Raw genomic sequence first — 21,277 nt, forward strand, 5'->3', positions numbered from 1 at the left:
TCCTTGATGAGAAGCATTTCCCATGGAGACCAAGATTATCATTCATCTCTGTGACATCAAACTGAAGTCCCGTGTGGCTGTATTCACAGCTCTCTTCTGATGAAAAGCTGCAGTCACTTAAAGGTGGTTTTCAATATAAAAAGTCAAAGATGATTTGTCTAAACCTGAACCAGAAGAAAGGATTAGGAAGGCAGAGGAATAATAAAACATCAATTTAGCAAAGTTCTTGCTGGGAATATGAAAAAGTATGTATAAAAAAATTATGTAAATAATCTACATTGATTGATTGGAGAAAATTCAGAGTGCATGAGTGCTCTGTTATCTTTGCACTGCACCTTTTTTGTTGTGCTTGTACCAATGTATATTTTACAAAGATTAATATGCTCCCACCAAATCCATACAGTCTTCTGAAATCCACGGGGACATCTGGCAAGAATCTATCAGACCTTTTTCTGTGTGTTCCTTGCAAACAGATTAGTAACCAGTGAAGTATTCTTAAGTGAGAGGGTAAAATGAAATGGATGTTTTATTGATGCAGAAAGATCAGTGGGAATTCAAAATATGATGTTGCAAGATAACATCAGGTTGAGTGAAAGACCACTTCACCTGAAGCTGGAAACAGCAAATAGCTATCAAAAGAGTCCATAAAGTAGAAAGGGATCACTAAAAACTTCATAATTTCAGGAGTTAATAAACATCTTTGGCAAACCTGTTATCCTTTGCACATGTTTACTGACTTCACAGGAATACACTATGTCTTACATAAAAAGGAGGGAAAGGAAACTAATGCAGCTTTGTTTTACCAAATGGAAAAAGAACTATCATTAGTAGGTTCTATCAAACTCAATAGGTTATTGCCCATTTACACCTCTACTTTGCATGAAGGAAACCCTTTATAACTAACTGAATTTAGCAGCCATATTGAACCATACATCATCCCATACTATCCCAATGAACTATTAGAAAGCCAGCTTAACACAACATCAAAAATAGATATTTTAGAGCCTGATGCATAAAGTTTCTATTGATACCAATTGCACTTGAGTCAGACACTGAGCCACCACTGGAAAGCTCACCTGTGACTGACTTGTGTTATTAGACTCAGCATTGATAAAGTAAATAAGGTTTAGATACAGAAATTCCTAGGACGCTTGAAGAAAAAGAGCCAACGAATTCACAGTACTCATTCTAATACAGATCTGCTAAATCCAAAGGGGCTGGAGTAGTAGCCTACTTCCATGGAAAAAAATAGTTTTGAAATGAGCAAAGTCTGCACCACAGACTTTAATATACACCACAAAAAAAAAAAAAAAAATACCACAGTGTAACACAATTGGGAGGTTTGCTTGGGAGAGAGGGTGAAGTACAGTGGCAGGTAACCAAAAGCACCTGACAGACCTCACAAAGGCAGTTCACAAAATATCCGCGTCCTTTATCCCTAGTCTAGAAGGGCTGCACAGCTTTATGTTGACAAGCATTATAATGAGCCATCTCTTTTCAAAACTATTACACTAAAGAGATTTACAGCACATTTATAAGATCTAGGACTAATTTTTCACCAGAACACACAATGGATCACTATTAAAACATAGGCTTAGATCAGTCATTTGCCCTGCTAGGAGGCAGGGCTGTCACTTTCTTTGTCATCAAGACACGTAGGAGAGTGAAAGACAAACATAATGACGAATTTATGTGGTGCAATGTAATTTTGCTCTGCTTAAACCAAACATCTGTATAGCCTAACAAATATGTCCTCCTGAATCCTACTTCACAATGGCATATCCATCAAGGCAATTACCTACATCAAAAACAGCCGTAAATTGAGTGCCAGAGATCTCAACACACAGCAAGATGGTTTCATAACAGCCTTGAAGCTCGAATCCGTTCTCCTAGGCATCACAGCTTGTAAGCAGAGATTTCAGGAAAACTGAAAAAAATCCACCACTGTCTTCAGCCAAGACCCCTGACTGTAAATGCACCTCAGCTGTGCAGTTAGGAGAACTATGAACAAGCTTTGGCTGCATCTGGAGCAAATTCACTCAGCCTGACATCTCAGTCAACCAAGAGCCAGGTCAGCATAGTGTGGGGCCTGAGCTTGAGGAAGCCAATATCCCTTGGGCTTCAGCTCCCATTTTGCTTCCATTTTGCAGTAGGATTATGAGGATGAAGAAAGTTATGTGTCAAAGTAGCAACTATCATGCTAGTTGCACCTTGCTGTTTAGGCAATGGTACGTCTGTGGAAAAGTAGTAAGGAATGAGAAGTGAAGAAAAAGGAAACAAATGTGCTTAAAAGGGTGGAATAAAGTACCATTAAAAGAAAACAACCCTATCTAGCAGTTATCATAGCTGTTGCTACTTTAAATGTAGGTTAGAAGCTGAGAAGTATGGCCAAGTTGCTCACTTTCAGTGGACAGGCATTAAAAATTACATAAATAACAGTTGTATACCTTAAAAAGTACCATTTGTTTCACTTGGACTCTGAAAGCTGCTGTCTTCCATTCTGCAGGGTCCAGGCATTCAAATTCACAAAGAGGTACTTAATCAATCTGTAGCACAAGAAATGAAAGGAAAATGGTTGACCCTGCTGGGAAATGACAAGGGCTCATGCACATCTCAGATCCATTGTGTGGTTTGCTCGCTGTGGGAAGTCAGCCAGCAGTTAAGGATCTGGAGGCTGGACAAGCTGCACATTGTGCATACTCCAGAGTCGCACTTCACTGAGGCTCTAGTCCTCAAACATCTCCAGAAGGACAACAAGGCAATTCCCACAAATACTCACCACTGGGCAACTCACATACTTCCTTGTATGTCTGGGGCCCAAAATCAGTAATTTGTGTTTGTCTTTAATCAGGCTGTGCCAGTGTGCATCTTAATTTAAGCCTCAGTTATGAAGAGGGGATATGTTAATACACAGAATAGTTGTTGCCAGAAAAATTCACTGGCCAGTTTCTAAAAAAGAGGTGAAGGGGAGACCTATATGCTGCAGAAATTTCTTGGTTCATACTTTCCCCTAATTACCAACTCAATGAGTGCCCCTTTGTTTTTCAGGTCACTCCCCAATTATATATTACATGTTTCTTTTGTTCCACAACCTTTAATTCTTTTCCAGTGTTGCAGAATTAACTGGACAGGGTTCTTAATCTTGTCTCTACAAAGAACTTGTTGTAATTGCAATGAATGCTTTCATTTTGCTTGTGTCTGAAATACGATTTGCAGGGGAAGGGGGAGTGCGGGCTGATGCTAGTCCCATCATTAATAACATTCTTGTGGGGATTGTAGTGGTGGGAGTAAAAAACCCAAAGCTTTTATATAATAACGAGCATGTGTCTGCACGTGAGCTGCTCCTTTAAGAAGCCCTGGGCTCGTGGAAGAAGGGGGTTCCAGAGAAAAGACAGCCCTACAGCTATAACAGAGGGCAGAGGTTAAACCTGTTAGCATTTTGGTTGCAAGTATGGTCACCGCATACCCTCTTCCTGAAGGCTTCACTGAATTAGAGGTGTTTGCAATCGGCACTGCCCTGCTGGTGGAAGGTAAGCTCATTGTGGGACCTCAGCAGCAATACAAATTTTGCCCCTATTATTCCTGGTGGGAGGGGGAAGGAAAATTGTAGAAAACAGCGGTATTTGTGGTATGCTGTCCCAGCCCTATGGTGGTTGCTGTGGCTGCATCATCAGTACTTCTGGTGAGTACATCAGGTAAGCTGCAAGCTGTTTGCAGTGAAGATCTCCTCTGTATAAATAGCTGAGCTATGGCAGGGACGTTCTTGCTGCTTAGCTTTCTTATCAAGAATTTGAGAGATAAGATTTTGTTGTTGAATTTTAAAGGCAATTTTATCTTCCTCAAGGGAAGGATGTTGAAATGACTGATGATCTCTCAATAAAATCGGGCTGCTTGTTTTGTGGGATGTGATGGCCATCTTATAATCAAAAATGATAGGTACAAAGTAGCCTCTTAACTGTTAGCATAGATCCAGATTGCATTGGCAGTGCTGCAGTTAATGGCTCCTGGGTAACAGTAACAAGTAGAAATATAGTTTCATGAGATTCAAAAGCTCTCACAGCATTAAAAATGAAATTTGAGGTAGGAAACCGTATTAATTTAATTTAGCAAACATGGGCTTTTCTTAAGGCATGCACCACTTTGAGAGACTGGAACAAAACTGTGAGTTTGTATCTACCTGGCTAGCAAAGGACAGGCTTGTATCCAGGATTATTCTGGTGTCAGTCACCGATGTCTCTTCTGAGCTACATCCCAGTCAGGGCCCGGGACCCCATCCCTGCATAGTGCTCAGCTGGGGACACAGGAAGCGTGGGGCCCAACAGCAGAGGAGGAGAAGCTGTAAGCACCATCAGAATGGGATAGGTGCTCATCAGCTCATCTCATAAAATTGGAGTATGGGAGAAAGGAGGATGCCCACCCTCTCCTTGCAGGCAAGCTTAGCTGGAAGGCAGCATCATATCTGCCTGCTAAGGAAAGCTGGAAGAGCTGTGTCAGAAACTCTTCCCTGGAAGAGAGAGAGAGACGAAAATGCTTCTCCTACTGGCTGGGGGGCGAGCTGCTGCCTAAACAGAGAGTTCAGGTCCAAACCAGGCCAAGAGCCACTAAGCCATCTGCAGTGCCTGGCCGGTCCCTGGCACAACTTTGCACTTTGGTACTGAGGAGTGAGAAGCAGCAGGAGGACAGGGACACGGCCGGGTGCTGGCAGAGCTAACAGCTGGGGTCCTACTGAGGAACAGCTGGTGGTGGTGCCATGACCCTGCCAGCCCTCACCTATGCCCAGAGGCTGCAGCCTGACAGGGACCTGCAGCTGTTGAAGTTCAAACAAAGTACCTGCTAGTGACCTTCCCTTAAAACTTGATGTAGTCTAACACATTTATGTTTAACTAAACATAAGGATTTTCTATAGGTTTTTAGGCAGAATGTGCCCAGCAGATTGGCAATAATACTTTATCCTTGTCATCTGACTTAGAAGATCTAACTAAATAATTGAAGATTAATTCACTTGCTTGGAGACTCTAAGAGAAAAGAAATGAAGACCTCCTTTTTATGCTGCAACTTCTAACTGCAATTTGGAAAAAAAGTGCTGGGGAAGAGGAAAACCTTGCAATTCGTTTATTAACTGGGCACATTTGCTGTTCTACAAATGAAAACTCAGAGCTATTTTTAAAAATTTAGTAAGTTCTCTACTTGTATGCTTATGCTGGCCTTCAAGAAAGCAGAGTGGGGTGAAGCCTGGAGCTTCCAAAACCAGAGGAAAGATAGAAAAAATTTGATGTAGTAATAACTCTTCAGCTCTACTCTAAATATGATCACAACTTACCTCTCCTAAAAGCCTGAGTGCATTTAGGAGAGCTGGCAGCAGTGTTACCCTATGGGAGGGAGATAAACTTGCAGGGAGGAAATAAGAACAGCAGATCTCAAAGGGCTCCAAATATTTCTCCTGGAAATATTTTGTTATATGTTGTGTAATGAAAGACGCACATCAGCTGTTACTATGGTTACGCCATCAGCCATTAATGCAATTAAGGTAGGAGCAAGACTTCTGCCTAGACAAAGTCATCCATCTTATGTAACTGCAGAATTAAGACAATGAGCATAAGCAACTACACTACTTTACAGAATTAAGGGATATGGAGTTTTTTCTGCTCTACATCATTTGTCTTTCCAAGAAGACCACAAAAACACATATCACCTCTCATCTAACCAAGACTTAGAGATGAGATGTTGAGCCAGACCCTCATCAGAGCTAAAATAATTCAGGTCATCTTGAAAAGGACATGTAAGGACAAAGTTTGAGCTTATACCAGGGAAGAATGAGTTTCAGGGTGGCATAGCTCTGTGCTGGGTGAGTAGCTGGGGTTGCTTGGATGCTCCTCTCTGAGGACCAACATTAACTTATTTTTTTAAATCTGTCAGTGACTGCTTTTTATAATTAGATTATTCCTTTCCATGTACAGTCTATTGACGAAGGGCAGTAATAAGATTGAGCTGGTGTGATTCAAGCACTGTCTAGGTTAACCTTCGACAGAAGCCCAAAGGGAAGCTAGGCTGACTGAAACAGGGCTGAGGGATTTCTATGCTTAAACACATAAGAATGTTACAATTGACACTAAACACAACCTGTTTCTCTACCAAAGACAGCCCTGGAGACACACACACCAGCAGCATGTGCTGGCTGTCAGCCCCTCTGAAGCTAGCTCCTCTGCATCTCCCTCGCTCTGACCCACGTGTCCCTGGATAGAGCCTGGCAACTAGGTTTCTCTATTAAAACAAAAGGCAGAATTAAAAATAAGATTAAAACATTTCTGCTCCACATGAGTGGCAATATCCCCGATGCAGTTTGAAGCATTGGCTTCAGCTGTCACCTATGACTTCTCTCCTGAAAGCCTTTGTAACTTGCATGCAGCCTGTTGTGATGCTACAGGTACATTCCCTGTGCATAAGTTTCCACAGAATTTGTTGTTCTCTCATTAAAGCAAACAGCAGTATCATTGTAGATATTTTCCATTTCCAGTTGAATCATGCCAAACAATTCTGTATTTCAGCCCTGCTTGGATTCTGTCTGAATGGCTTGACAATTATTTCTTTCCGAAAAATCAAAGAAATCCGAACACCCAGCAATCTGCTGGTTCTCAGCATTGCACTGGCCGACTGTGGGATCTGCATCAATGCATTCATTGCTGCCTTTTCCAGCTTCCTAAGGTATATCTTCTTTTTCCTAAAGGATGCTCAGAAGAACCACATGAAAATCAATAGCTTAAATTCTAAGAGGTCAAATTAATTAACTTACTCTCTTTCTAGCATACCACCAAACCAACCTTCTCAATCTCTCAATCTTAAACAGCAAAATCAAACTTTACATAGTTCCACCAGGCAAGTAAAAAAGCAGATTTTATCATGTATAATCACTGACAGACTACAAGACTGATTATAGAAGACATTTAACCACACAGCTTTACCAGTGGTTATAATAGAAGCTACCTGAATATGGAAATAGTAGTACATTTTATTTTCACTAAACCTCTAGACTGACACCAAATTTGTCTTCAAGTCTTTCTGGTTCTTTATGAACCTTTCCATTGAAGCACTTCAGAAGTTTGTGGAAAATTAAAATGCAGGGAGTTCACATTAGTTATGATTGATGTGATTTGACTGAATTGATGAACATTTGATTTTCCACATTTTCACATGTCAATCAGTTAATCAGAGGACAGAAACAATATCAAACATTTCTGTGAATAATTACAACAAACAAATCACAAGAAAACCATACTAAGAAAAAACTGCACCACCCTATAAAATAGCTGATGAGTAATTCCACCTAAGTAGCATATTTTTAAACCTTGGAAATAACTTTACTAGAGAACAGCCAGAATGTGACAATTGTATTCTCTCTTAATGGATAAAAAATATTTTTGCAAATTAACAAGTCACTAATGAGCTGCAAATGAGGTTTTCTTCAACACTCTTCTTTCAGACACTGATATCTCACTGAAGTCAATAAAGATGCCTTGTACTGAACTGGAGCTGAGAAGCTAAGGTCAATACATGAAAATAAGCTTCATTCTAACAACTGCAGAACCTTTTCTTTAAAATGGGAGCAGAAGTTTCCCAGCCTCCCGAGAAGTCAGCTATCTCCTGTTCAAAGGGACTTCCAGGGGTAGTCTCCTAATGAATTATACAGGTGTTCTGTAAATACACAAGAAATGAGATTGCTGAAGTTTTCCACCTCACAGATGGCTTTATGAGCATAAGAGTCAGGTTAGATGAACACAGAGGAAAAAAAACTATGGCTCCTTGCCATTGGTGACCAGGATATTGAAGGCACATGTCAGCAGACATCTGCTACGTGAGGCTGTCTCATGGTTCTTTTCATTCTGTGTCTGCAAAGACATTTGGAGGCCTCAGTCTTGCTCTCTGGAGTATTTTTATTTGTTGTGAGCTTTTGTACTGTGTTGCATGGTGAGCACTGACTTTCCAAAAGGTTATTACTCATTTGCTACTGTCACATGTTGACAAATTGGCTGCTCCCACGTGGTGTAAATTTTGAAGATATGGATTATTGGATGAAATGTAGATTTCTATTATATCAGACACCACAGCAAGACAAATGATGGCAAATACCGAAAGGCAACCCCAGTGACATCTTTCCCAATGTTTCTTAGACTTAGAAAGCATATGCGCAGAATATAATTTTACCCTCTCCATTAATGCAATTTCCAAACATGTCTTCACCTTTTTCTATAATTTTCTTAACATATTGCTTGTTTGTTGACAGATACTGGCCCTACGGCTCTCATGGTTGTCAAATTCATGGATTCCAGGGCTTCTTGACAGCACTAGCCAGCATCAGCTCCAGCGCTGCGGTCGCCTGGGACCGGTATCATCACTACTGTACAAGTAAGAGCTACAATTTACCTAGCAACTTTACCCAGATCTTGCTATAAGGCAGCTTACTTAGATTTCAGGGAATCAAAGCAAGCACATATTTATTACCTGTGTATCTTATATGTAAGTTTGTTTATCTTAAACACTGGAGATAGAGCAAATATAAACAATCTCTACAAAGGACCTCTTCCCATACAGGGGGCACTAACCAACCACTTTCAGGAGATATTTCCTCTTCCAGATCACATCCAAGTCCTGACCCTCTTGCCATGCTAGCACTTTCTCCATAAGTAATCTTCAGTGTCCCAAACAAAATCCAACTCCTCATATTGAAGAAAAATCTATGGACCTTGGGCTTCCATCCAGCACCCTGCTGTGTATCAAACAGATCTTCATGCCCACGCAGAGTTTACTAATTACAGATAAATTTCCTGTAGCTAGAGAGTTGCCTCTGCAGGTACAGCAGCTGGAACAGAGCCCACAGCAAAGCACTTCTGTAGAGGTATGATCAAGGCAGACAGAGCTCAGCAGCCCCGCTTTGCAACACAGAGGTACTTCGGGATATAAGAGCCCTTTCTGGGGTTTGTGCTACCTTCCAGGCCCCCTTATGAAGACTGGAACTCAGTACATTTGTTCGTAAGCAAGAAACAGCTTATCTGTAAGGTTCAACAAAAGTGGCAGAGCTATTTTTAAGTACTGATAAGAGGAATATGTTATTTTTCTTCTCTTAGTGAAGGCCATTTTTTTGTTTTTTCTTTCAATTTAGTTTTTAACTATCTCTGACACCTTAACTGGTTATAATGGAAATCTAATATTAGAAAGGGAGATAAACCCAGGAAAATAAAATTGCCTTTTTTTGTGGACTTATGAAAGCATATTTTTTATTTAGGTGAGAAATAGTGATTGACAGGATTGCTAAAAATATGGATTTATAAAGATCGATATGCTCTGTCTTTTATGACAGAACTACCTCCAAAACTTAGGCGGTACTGGATTTGTGCATTCATGTAAAGTGAGGAGAAATTTCTGCTGAATTAGGGTGCTGAGTTGGATTTGGTGTCACAGAGACTGCTAGGATTTGTGCTGGGATGCCAGCTGTGCTCCAGCCACTGCTGCAGATGGGCAGGACAGAGGAATAACTGTATTCTGTTAGTTAGCACAGAAGTTGGTAAGCACAGCAACAAGCATTATCACCTTCTGGAAAACAAACTAGCAGCCCTGTGAGCACTGGACCTGACAAAACATGCTTTCTTGTGAAAATGGTGAACAAGGATGATGTTTGGTTTCATCTGGCAAGGTAGACTTGTGCTGACTGCTCTGTGGGTGCTTTCATGGGGCCTCACCTCTCCCCAGATGCCAACTTTCACAGTAAATGCAGCAACTTAGTACCCATCAGTCCCCACTTCCTGTGTCAGTTTACTTCCAAGTAGCCAATGTTTTCAAAGATATTAGGAAAGGACTGAGTGACAAACACAGGATGTACAATCTCATGGCCCTCATTAGGAAAGGGGAAAGAGACATGATATGAAATAAAAATTTATTGTGCAAGGACATCGTAGTTCTCTGAAATGCTAGGAATGCCCTAATCCATGCTATTTGGCTATTTTGGCAGTTGTGTTGGAGCTCTGCCAGCTGGGAGAAATGGAGGGTTCCTCCCATGCAGATCTGCAGCTTTCATGTTTCCTGCTAAACCCGGGCCCCTTCCAGAGGCGTGAGGAGTCCAGAGCACCCCACGTGACCACAATATTCCCATAAAAATTGTACCCCTTTGGCAATGTTTATAGGCAAATTATTTTTATTGTGCTAAAGCACAGGTTCCTCAGACCACTTCACAAAATATTTTCCAACTGAAAGTGTAAAAGTTGGCTGGGAAAGAAACTGCTGAGGTACAGCACTTCAATCCCTTCTGCCACTAGCATCCACATAGCCTGTCAGGCATGGTCTCCATATGATTAAAGCAGGAAGTGGTAAAAAACACCCAGAGAACACAGTGAACGTGTTCAATCTGACAATCCCGTTGAAGGTGGAAAGGTTGCCAACTTTTTGTTCTGCAACTCTTGTCAACAGCTCAGCTCAGGCAATGAAATAGTTTGGTTTTTTTTTTTCTCATGTCCAAAGGCCCCAGATAATGCTGGCTGTAAGATAAATCCATACCAACACCCTTTGAACACTGAAATGTGTTTTGAGCTAGAAGAGTAGCACTTGTATTTTACAGGAAAGACAGTCTGAAAATAAGCATGTCTTTGGAAAGACATTTTTCTCTTTACAATTTAATGCTTTTGTGCCATGCACTCCTCCAGTCAAGAGCATAGTACATTAAGAACATGGGCAGAGAGACCCTAAGGGCACAAGCTTCTTTCCTTTGCTCAAATTGTTACTACTGATGGCCAAACACTGCTTCCATTACTGAACATTTTCAACAAAACAAATACAAAACACCAGAAAGTTTTTAAAGCTTATGCTCTGTGGCTATTCCAGTAAAATAAGCCACTTCTAGTTTCATCCTTCACATGCTGATTGTGAGCAAGATTAAGTCATATTTCACTGATCTGATATACCAAGCCCACAGGCTATACTGTGTTCTCAATCCATACATTAAACTCCTATTGATGCTGGTGCAAGTTGCATGCCTGTACAAAAGGTACAAAACACTTTTGCCAAAAAAAAAAGCAAAGCTATCAACCTTTTATCTTCATTCCCCAGGATCTGGTACTCCTTCCAGACTCAGTTACATCATTCCCAATGTTGTTGTTATGTCCTAAGAGTTTCTGAGAAAACCTTTGTTGTGGCACACATCCGCTTGACAGCTGATTATTCATATTTCATATATCCATATTTCTGAGGAAGAAAGAGCTGACAAGAATGTGAGAGATTATGATGAGGAGGAGAAAAAATGGAGAAAAAAACAGCCATTATGGATACTAATTACACAAACAAGTTCACCAACATCCTGAAAATTAACCAAGTTTTTAAATTTGGAAGTCAATACAACCCTCAGTGACAAAGTGCTAGCCTTCAAAGTGTACTCATAACCAGGCACGTCACTCATCAGAAAACAGGCTGATATTGATTGGCATACGGAATAAAATAGTATGACCACCACACATGACAGAGAAGCTAGAGTTTCAAGACATTTTACTCTTCCTCCTCTTGCTTTCTTCCTCCCAGGCAACCATGCTGGGCAACTCTCTCTTCATCCCCTAATGTGGCTTTGGGGCCTATGAGATGCTACTTTCACAGTGAGGAGAGAACAGCAGAAATCTGTAGTCTAAAAGTATGCAATAAGAGGGGAAAAGGCAGGGGAGTCTGAAGGGCTTGAATGTCAATCACTCACAAGATGGGAAAACAGATAATTGTATTCCAAAAGTTCATCATTAGGGGGAAAGGGGAAAACAGAAGCAGTTTTATGTTAGTGCATGACAGTGAAGGAGGAAAGGGCAAACTGAGGAAACCATCTATCAATAGCCAAGCATTCAGGACAGAAGGTGACATTTTATGTCAAGGTAGACATTGTTAGTTCTCCCTACTTGGCCATGCAAATGAGGAAAACGTCCGGAATTATGTTCTTAACATAGCAAGGGAGGAAGGAAGCAGCAGCCTGGGAGGTCTCACTGGAGCTGGGATCAGGCAGGCAGAGGGCAGCTGGTGGACAGCCCAAGGGGTCAGCACTCTCAAAGCAGGGAGTCTCCTACCACAGAGACATCTTTGCTGAAGGCATTTTGATCTAATGCATGGTTCATTTTGGTGAGAGGGTAGCATGCTGCTGTCAGCAGGTAACAGAGAAGGGAATGATTTTTTCCTTCCATAACCAAGGCACACAGTTACAGTTTTAAAAGGAAAGAAAAAAACCTACAAGATTTTACCCTTGCATTTAAGAATTAGGGGGAAATGGAAAATCTGAAGTGATTTATGTCAATACTTTTCTCAATATTATGAGAGAAAAGATGAACAAAATCAGCAGGGATTTTGCAGCAGCATTCAATTTCAAGAAGCTGAATTGCAGTGAGTTTTATCTGATCCTTAACATTCAAGGAAATCTAGGTTGTTATATCAGTATTCACAGATTAGCAAACTATTATTTGCTCCAATTGCAGCTGTCAGGTCTGTCAAATTAGGAGCAAGTCCTTACCTCCTCTGTCACACTTACTGCAGCCGCCCTGCCACACTTCCTTCATCTAGTCTTGCACCTGCATAAGTTTTCCCTGACAAAATGCCAATGTTTATAGAGATCTTGCATTTTCACTGAAGCAGGAGGTAATTGCCAACACAGCTTTATGATGACGGAGAACCACAGCAAAAAAATTAATGGAGTAAAAAAATTCCTTTATTAGTTTACTTTAAAGAGCTTTTTCTAATGATATGCATAAAAGAAGCTATTATGCAGTGCAGCTTTCTTTTTTCTGACAAAAAATTAATACTTGTGAGCACTACTGACTGGGGCCTTTCGTACTGCAGATGAAGCATGTACCAACACTTATTTTACTTATGACTGATACATATTTTCCCTTATAAGACTTTCAGATATTTCTGTCTTTGACAAACTTCGCCAATTTTAAGTGATGCATGCCATGAAGTCTGGTACAAGCTATATTGTTCTGGAATATATCAGCTATTATACCTTAACCATTTGCTAGAATGACGAAAAGGCACTTTTCTTCCCTCCGTTCTAGAAAATCCTGTTGACCTTTTGTTTGAGAAATTCCTTTTGAACACCAGCCTAAAATCTAATTGAAAGGTAGCCACTATGTCAGAGATGTATTTTTTGCTCTTTCTGTGAAAATTAAGTAGATGATTGACCGATTCATAAATCCTCAAAAAATCTAAATTCATAATGTTCCCACAGACTAAAGATGGATAAATAGTTTGATTATGTCACTAAAAACTGTCCAGCATAATCAAAAGGATTAAGGTTCCATGCTCTATCTAGGACTTCCTAAAATTTAAAGCTTTGACATCATAATTTTAGTAATCTTTAAATTATGGGTTTTTTTTGTTTATAGGAGTGACCTCTTTCTGTTCCAAAACAATTACAGATGCCATTTAAAATGCCCTGTATTAATATTTCACCGTACAGAAAAAGGGAAGCTTCCCTCTTGCTTTTCAAGGAGAGAAAGCCAGAGCACAAGAGTGATTAGATTTAACAGAACCAAATTGCCAGCACTGGGCCCTAATTAGGAATTAAATCCTTAAGCATATGCTGAGCTCCATATATACAAATTTAACTGAATTAGGACCTACATAGCTATTATATTAAATTTTATCAGGCAAAAAAAAAGGCATTTAAGGTTAAGCAATGGACTGCTCCACACGAAAGCAACTGAACTGCTCTCAACTTGCTCTCTTGCTGTCAGCCCTCTCAGAGGATGACATTTTTGCCACATGAATGGAGCATAATCTTTTCACTGTTCTTGTACCGAAAGTACGTTTTCTGGGTAACACTAAAATAATACCAAGTTTGTTTAATTTTACATTCATACACTTTTAGCTACTTCTGATATGTCATTCAATGTTTTCTCGAGGGTCAACAGGCAGCTGATTTCACCAGGACTATTTCACTATTGATCTCATTTTGCAAAAGGCCAAATCCAGAAAGCAAAATTTAATTTTGTAAGTTCTCATTCTCTTCTAATGTCCAAAATGGGACTCTTTAAATGTGAGAAGAGAGAACATAGGAACTCAGCCCCTGAGATGAGCTTTCCAAACGCTGGCTGTCGAAACATCCTCGGTGCCAGACTCCACTACTGCATGGTTCTTTTCTAAATATAATAAGAAAATGGGGTTTCCCAACACCCATGGAAAAGTAACTAAAATAAACCTTTTCTTACAGTTTTTCATAGAAGAGGCACAAAGATTAAAACAAACAATGAGGAAAATAAAGGGGGAAAAAAAAATCTAAGGGAAATTGAGAAGTGTGTCTCACTGTGCTCCCCATGGCCCTGTCAGGCACGCAGGCCTCACCAGCCACAGCAGAGCAGGAACTGAGGCAGGGCACTGCCAGCCAGAAACATGAGTTTTCCCCTAGAGTGTGCTATAGGCTGCACTTTTCCTGTTGAAAAAAAAAAAAAAAAAATAGAAATCTTCATTAAAGCCACTCTTGATAGAAAACATTGGAAAACCATTGCAACAGGAGGCCTCACAACTTTCTTATTGCCTGCACGCACCCCAGCTGGTACCTTATGGGGCTGGAGAAAAGACCTGACATCAAGAGACTGGACACTGTGAAAGACCTCGGAGGTGGTGGGAGCCAGTAGAGCAAGAGCCTCCCCTGCTTTCTGCGCAAGGTGACAGCAGGGAAGGTGAGATTTCCACCACCCCCTCCACGCACACATGCAGACAGCTGGATCAGCCGCTCTCTGTCAGTGCGGGCACCCATGGGCTGCCTTCAGCATACCACCAACACTGCCTGAGCAGCTGAGGGCAAATTTTGTCAATACAAGGAACTTTTCCTTACACTCAAAGGTCCATAAGCTGCCAGCACGGGCTAGGATCCAGTGACACTAGGGTGCCTCAATCATGGCCCATCACATTTTGAGACCTTCAGGATATTGCAGTAGTCCATGAAGTGAAATGATGGGGTGGAAAAAGAGCAACGTTTCTGTCACAAGATACCACAAAAAATAATTAGGAGTAACTATTCTATAGGGCTTGCCAAGTAACAAAAAATCCTAAGACTTTGTTTGTTTTTTCAGAATATCAGGAGGGTTTACCACTGACAAAACTGCATTCCCAAAGCAATAAAGCTACTTTTGGCATGAGCTTGGTTTGTGTGGTGGGTTAACCTTGGCTGGATGCCAGGTGCCCACCAGGCCCCTCTATCACTCCCCCTTCAGCAAAATAAAGGGGGAGAATAAGACGAAAAACTCGTGGGTCAAGACAAAAGCAGTTTAATTAAAGCAAAGGCCAAGGCCACGCACAGAAACAAAAGGTAAACAAAGATGTTATTCTCTACTTCCTCTCAGTAAGCCATGTCCGGCCACTTCCCAGGAAAGCAGAGCTTCAGTGTGTGCAGCAGCTGCTCCTGGAGACAATCGCCTCTTCCTGCCTGCCCTTGGCTTTTATGGCTGGTCACAGGGTGTGGACCAGCCAATCCGGGTCAGCTGTCCCGGCTCCGCCCCTCCCAAGCTGTGTTCTAAACCCCCTGCTGGCTGCCAGGGCAGCACTCAGTGCTGGGAGGCTGCTGGGGGGATACCAACTCCAGCTCAGCCAGACCCAGTACAGTTTGAAAGAAACACAATTCAGATCCAGGTTTCAGTGCAGCTGCTATTGATAGTGCGTTTAAAAGGTTGCTAGAATGTGTAAAACACAAAACAAACCTGACAGCTTGCATAATGAAATTCAGTGAGGACAAAGCTTAAGTCACAGTTGTGTAAAGCCAAGCTACAAGAACCACTATGTAGAACACAAATGGAAATTGAAACCTTGGATGAGTAACAACTCTAACATGCTTGCTTGAGGAGGTACCTAAATAGGATGCAGTTCTGAAAGATAAAACTTGGGCTACATTGCTTCTTTGGAATGGGAGGTTAAGAATAATTACAAGTTGATAAAAAGTTTGACTCACATTTCTAGTCCCCTAAATCAGAAACTATTCCTTTATTTTCATATACATTATTCTAGAGTCATATTATGTCAGTATTACAAAGCAATATTTGAGTCCTTGTAGCCCAAGTATATCTTTTATGTAGTAATCATATAAAAGACAGATATTAGTCATTATTAATCAGTCTTCATCAGTAATTACTGAAAAATAATGTTTAAAATTACTAAAACCATCAGTATATTTCTTGGTTACTACCATATCAAAACACTGAGTATCTAATAAAAATTTTTTTCTCCTTTTTCCTTGGTATTTAAATTGCAATGTGTACACCTGTCTTTCCCCATAACTAATTTTTGAACTCTTGCACCAATTTTTCCAAGTTGATTTTTAATGCAATTCAAACTATTTTTTTTCCCCCAAAGAATCTGTGAAAGATAAGAAAAAGGACAGAGGTAGAATCAGCATTCCTATAAAAGGGCAATTTCACTAACACACCTATTTTGTTATCCTTCTTTAAAATAAACAAGGACAGTACAACACCAAATAGCTTCTGCAGAGTTTGCAGTCCTTCCCAGGGCTGCTGCCTTACGGGGATCTCCAGCCTGCATGGCCCCCACATGCTCTCCACCCACAGAGTCAGCCACATCTGCTCCCATGGCAGGGCCTCACCTCACGCACCTCATGCTCTCACCTCCAATCCTTCACCTTTCTGAGAAAGGTCAGAATCGGCCTGAATCATCCTGGCCTGCTGTCATGACACTGCTGTCAAGGGCAGAGGAAAAGATTGCTTACCAACGTCAGTGAAAATTACACCATTGCTTCTCCCTAATGGGAGATTTGATTAGAAAGAACTAGTGGGCAAAGTCACTGTGCTCCTTGCTGGTGCAGCTGGCGTCACGGGCTATTCAGCGTGGGCATGATTACAGATGTTAGCCTTGATAACAAAATTATCCAGGTCTTTTTACACGCAAGCAGTAAGGTTAACACAATGTTCTGCACTAGCAGGGAAGTCTGCTTGCCTTCCCCATGAAGAAATATTTCCTGTGTCTTCCGAAGCTTACAATCTTTCATTTCATTCATTGATCTATTCCAAGACAGAGCCAGGGGCCAGGGCACTTGGCTTTAGCCCTACAGAGCCAGACAGCTTTGCCCGGTGGTTTGTTCCGACATGGAGACCTTATTTTCTCTTCCCGCAGGGAGCAAGCTGCAGTGGAGCACAGCTATCTCCATGATGGTATTTGCGTGGCTGTTTGCTGCCTTTTGGTCTGTGATGCCCTTGCTGGGGTGGGGGGAATACGACTATGAACCCCTCAGAACCTGCTGCACCCTGGACTACAGCAAAGGGGACAGGTGAGGGCCGGGGCCAGCTCCCAGGGGAGGGGAGGTGGAGGCTGCTGTCCCCTCGGGTGGCCTCAACAACACACCAAAACCCCCAGCTGTCCCCCATCATTGTTGCTGGGGCAGATCTCCCTCCCCAGCAGCTAAAGCAAGGCAGGCATGACCCAAGGCTTCCTGGACACACGTGACAGCATGCAGGAACAGCTAAAGTCAGCTTCCTCCATGGGAGGGGCCGATGCTCAGGTTTCTGCTACTCCCTTGCTCCTTGGTCATCTATAAGCTGTATCTTTTCTGGGTTTAAGACTTGAACCTCTTTGAGAAGAGTTTTGTTTTTATGCAGTCCAGCACTGATGTCTGAGATGGATGCTTGGATTTAGAAACCAAAGACCTGTTGTGATTTTTCTGCAATGCTATCCATCCTGCACACAACAGCATGGCACAACTCAACAGCCTTCAGCAAATGCTGCACCTAAAGCATGTTGACAAAACTGGTTTTGGCAATTTTAACAATATAGACTAATTAATACTTAACAGCAAGTTTACAAAGATGCTCTGGAGAGGAATTAACAACATCTTTTTTTTCCCCTCCTCACCCTTTCCAGAAACTATATTACGTTCCTTTTTGCTCTGTCCCTTTTCAATTTTGTGATCCCGGGCTTCATCATGCTGACAGCCTATCAGTCCATACACCAGAAGTTCAAGAAAAGCGGGCACTATAAGGTAAGAAAGCTTCCTCAGCCCCTGCAACTGCCTTGCCAAAATAGGGCTGCACACAATAGAGACAAAGTCCTCAAAAATCCAGTTTCTTTCATAGAGGCTTTGGCTCAGCTCCTTCTGTGCTAACTCACCACTTTTAGTTGAGTAGGAGAGTAGAACAACATAGGATGGGGCGACCCAGAAAGTTCTTGTAAAGCCTATCCTTAGAGATTTCAAAATTTGACCAGCCAGACACATCTGCCCCAACCTAGGGCTGTAAAAATTTCCCCATCAAAGCAGGAGTTGGACTAGTGACCCCAAGGATTCCCCTTCACCAACACTGGTACATCTCCAGTCACAAATCAAACACTCAGCATGCAGAATATTTGCTAATAGCACACCAATATTTATCCAGAGAACCTTTGCTCAGAAAGGACCATTATCTCCTGCTTTGCTAGAGGCTCTTAGCTTATCACTGAGGAAGTCAGACAGAACTGCAGCACTGCAAGGAAACACACAGGCACCCCCCAGGGGAGAAGGGCCTTTCTAAACACACCATGACCATGTTTACACTTGGCAGAGGAATGTCAAAATCTTTATGAGCTGGAAACAAAGGAATTGCTCTGGCATGGCAGGTTCATGGGAATGTAATGTGGTGATTATACGAGTCGTTTCCTTAGGTGCAGGCTATACAGTCTGGGACGCTATGTGTGGCTGGTGGGCACAGCCCAACTCCTGCACTCAGTTCTCGAGGGGGATGTCTCAAGGAGACAGTCAGGCAGAGTGGTTTGTAGCTGTCTGGAACATATACATATGCCTCCTACAGATTTCTTGAACAAATATCAGTGTTCATTATTATAAGACTATTTTTTTTTCAGTGGGTTTATGCGATAGTGTGTGATTTCTTTCTTACAACATTCTGTAGCTGTGCAGACTAGTTATGATGCAGAAGAATTTAAGTATCAAATTATCACTTTCCTATGCATTAATATTGAGATAACTTGAGAACAGCTGGCCATGAACACCATGGACAAGGCCCTAGCATGAAGGACAAAGGAATCCTAGTACCACAACACAGATGCCACTGCATCCATCTGTTTCACTGCCATAGTAGTGGCTTCATGCAGTTTTTCTGCAAGACCCTCTTAAGAAGTCAACAAAATAGCATTCCTTTTTATCTACTTTCACATTTACACATTGCCCTCCCCGCTCAGCAGCAATTACTGGCCATTACTTCTATGTCCAGCACACACACTGATTTAACTGATCTACCATAAGGTGCTTTGTCACCTCAGCCCAGGAGCAACTGCCACCCACCCACCCAGCCTTTGGGAACAAGGCTTTGGGGCTCACTGCACAGGCAGCCCTTGACACGGAGGGAGCTGTGCTTGCACATCTCCAACATTGACAGCAAAGCAGCAATGAGACAGCACAACCTGCTGGCCTGATCCTCTCCTGCTACTGAACACAAGCTGGGATCTGTCCCATCCACTTGCTGCAGTGTGTGGTTGTGAAACACAAAGGAATCTATTGCTTTTGTTTTTCAGTTTAATACTGGTTTACCATTGAAGACGCTGGTCATTTGCTGGGGTCCCTATTGCCTTTTATGCTTCTATGCAGCAGTTGAAAATGTGACGTTCATTTCACCAAAATACCGCATGGTACGTCTATGCCACTCAAGGGAATTCAAACAATTACATTCTCCTTACTCTCCTCTCTCCATTCCCATGGAACAATGCCAATTTACTCACAATTGGTTTTACTTGTTATAACATATACAGTATGTATAACAAGTAGATTGTTTCCTCAAAGCATTCTGTTCATCTACCACTTTTATGGTAAAACAACTAAGCACAGTTATATATTTGTATTACTGCTTTGACGAAGCAACAATTTAGGAAGTCAGTTGTTTTTTTCTTCAGCAGTCAGTTAGGGGTCTGCAGCCTGTACTGCTTCATGGTTTGTAGGAGCTTTTTGTGCCCTTCTCAGGGTCAAATAGCAGCCCAGAATTTTCAGGTTTAAAGAGACTGTTTCTCTCATTCGTTTTTCTAATATTTCTCTCTCCTCAGGGAAGCTGCAATTGATCGCTCTTAAGGTTATGCTGCCTCTTTTTTCCCCTTTTTTCTGTGAGTCTTGGTTCAGAGACTGCCTCTGGGACTCAGGAATATCACATCAAACCTTTAAACATTCACTCGGTCTCCCCAAAATCAGCCCAGTTTCAGGTCACAGAATGCATTACTGTACTTAGGTATTCAGTATCCCACATAAAATGTGTTAGCAATATTAGCCCACTAATTCATCAGAAGGTGTCCATGGCACACCCTTCACTCCTCCTAATTGTTTGTATTCACTCTCAACTGAAATAACTCAGTTGCAGGCAATGCTGATCTAGATTCTTTCTCCTAGAGACTATAATTTCCCAAGCAAGGGCCTCCAACTGGCCAAATTGCTTTTACCTCTCATCTCCCTGGGGGTAGCAAGCTACTGCCATCAGAGATAGGCATGTGTTTGGTAAAGGGAAACTGAGCCTTGGCTGAAATCAGCCCATTGGCTCCTCAGTGCATTTTCCTATTAATAAATATTGTGTGTCACAACAGATTCCCGCTGTTATTGCCAAGACTGTGCCAACGGTGGACGCCTTTGTATATGCCCTGGGGAACGAGAACTACAGAGGAGGAATATGGCAGTTCCTCACAGGACAGAAGATTGAGAAAGCAGAAGTTGATAACAAAACTAAATAACCCATTACAGCATTAAGCCAAAATAATGCAGGTACATAACTGAAAGCAAAACAGTAGAGGAAAATGTGTGCATTCTCTGACATATATGCACAAAGGTGGTTCCACATTGGAAAGGCTAGCATTGGCTACAAGCAATGAAGTACTGAAAGAAAGCCCTCCAGATAACTGTCCAAACCATCACAAGCTGCTTGTCAAACAAGCTGCCTTAAACCTGTGTTGATTGTCATCAGTCTCATTTTGTATGTCACTTCAAATAAACTATGTGCTGGAAAGCATTTTTTTTTTCCTGATACACTAACATAAAAGCTCAGCAAATTAACTGAAGTAGGGTATTCATTTATCCTGTGAGGCCTCAAAACAATCTGTGCAGTTTGTCCATATGGTAACGTCTGGATTACTAAAAGATTAAAGGAGTATCCAGTATTACACCACATGTTTGTATAAATAGCCTGTTCATCTGAACAACACATTTTGGGTGCATTGAAAATGGGAGTTCCCGAATTTCCATGATGAATCTGCTATCCTAATTCCATAAAAACATTTCAGTCGGCATTTTATCCCAATGAGGAATATT

At 41.6% G+C, this 21,277-nt stretch overlaps 1 protein-coding gene across 1 annotated transcript; it reads left to right on the top strand.

Annotated features, from left to right (window-relative positions):
• The first annotated feature begins 3,358 nt into the window (after positions 1-3,358).
• Positions 3,359-20,902, top strand: RGR (retinal G protein coupled receptor). Its single transcript, XM_010078239.1, has 7 exons — positions 3,359-3,530; positions 6,546-6,702; positions 8,279-8,400; positions 17,125-17,278; positions 17,869-17,986; positions 19,510-19,623; positions 20,560-20,902. Exons 1-7 carry the CDS (start codon positions 3,452-3,454, stop codon positions 20,701-20,703), a joined length of 888 nt encoding a protein of 295 aa, XP_010076541.1. The 5' UTR covers positions 3,359-3,451; the 3' UTR covers positions 20,704-20,902.
• Positions 20,903-21,277: the final 375 nt, after the last annotated feature.

This window comes from Pterocles gutturalis, unplaced genomic scaffold (assembly GCF_000699245.1).
Source record: "Pterocles gutturalis isolate BGI_N339 unplaced genomic scaffold, ASM69924v1 scaffold31978, whole genome shotgun sequence".
In the NCBI taxonomy this organism is placed as follows: domain Eukaryota; kingdom Metazoa; phylum Chordata; class Aves; order Pterocliformes; family Pteroclidae; genus Pterocles; species Pterocles gutturalis.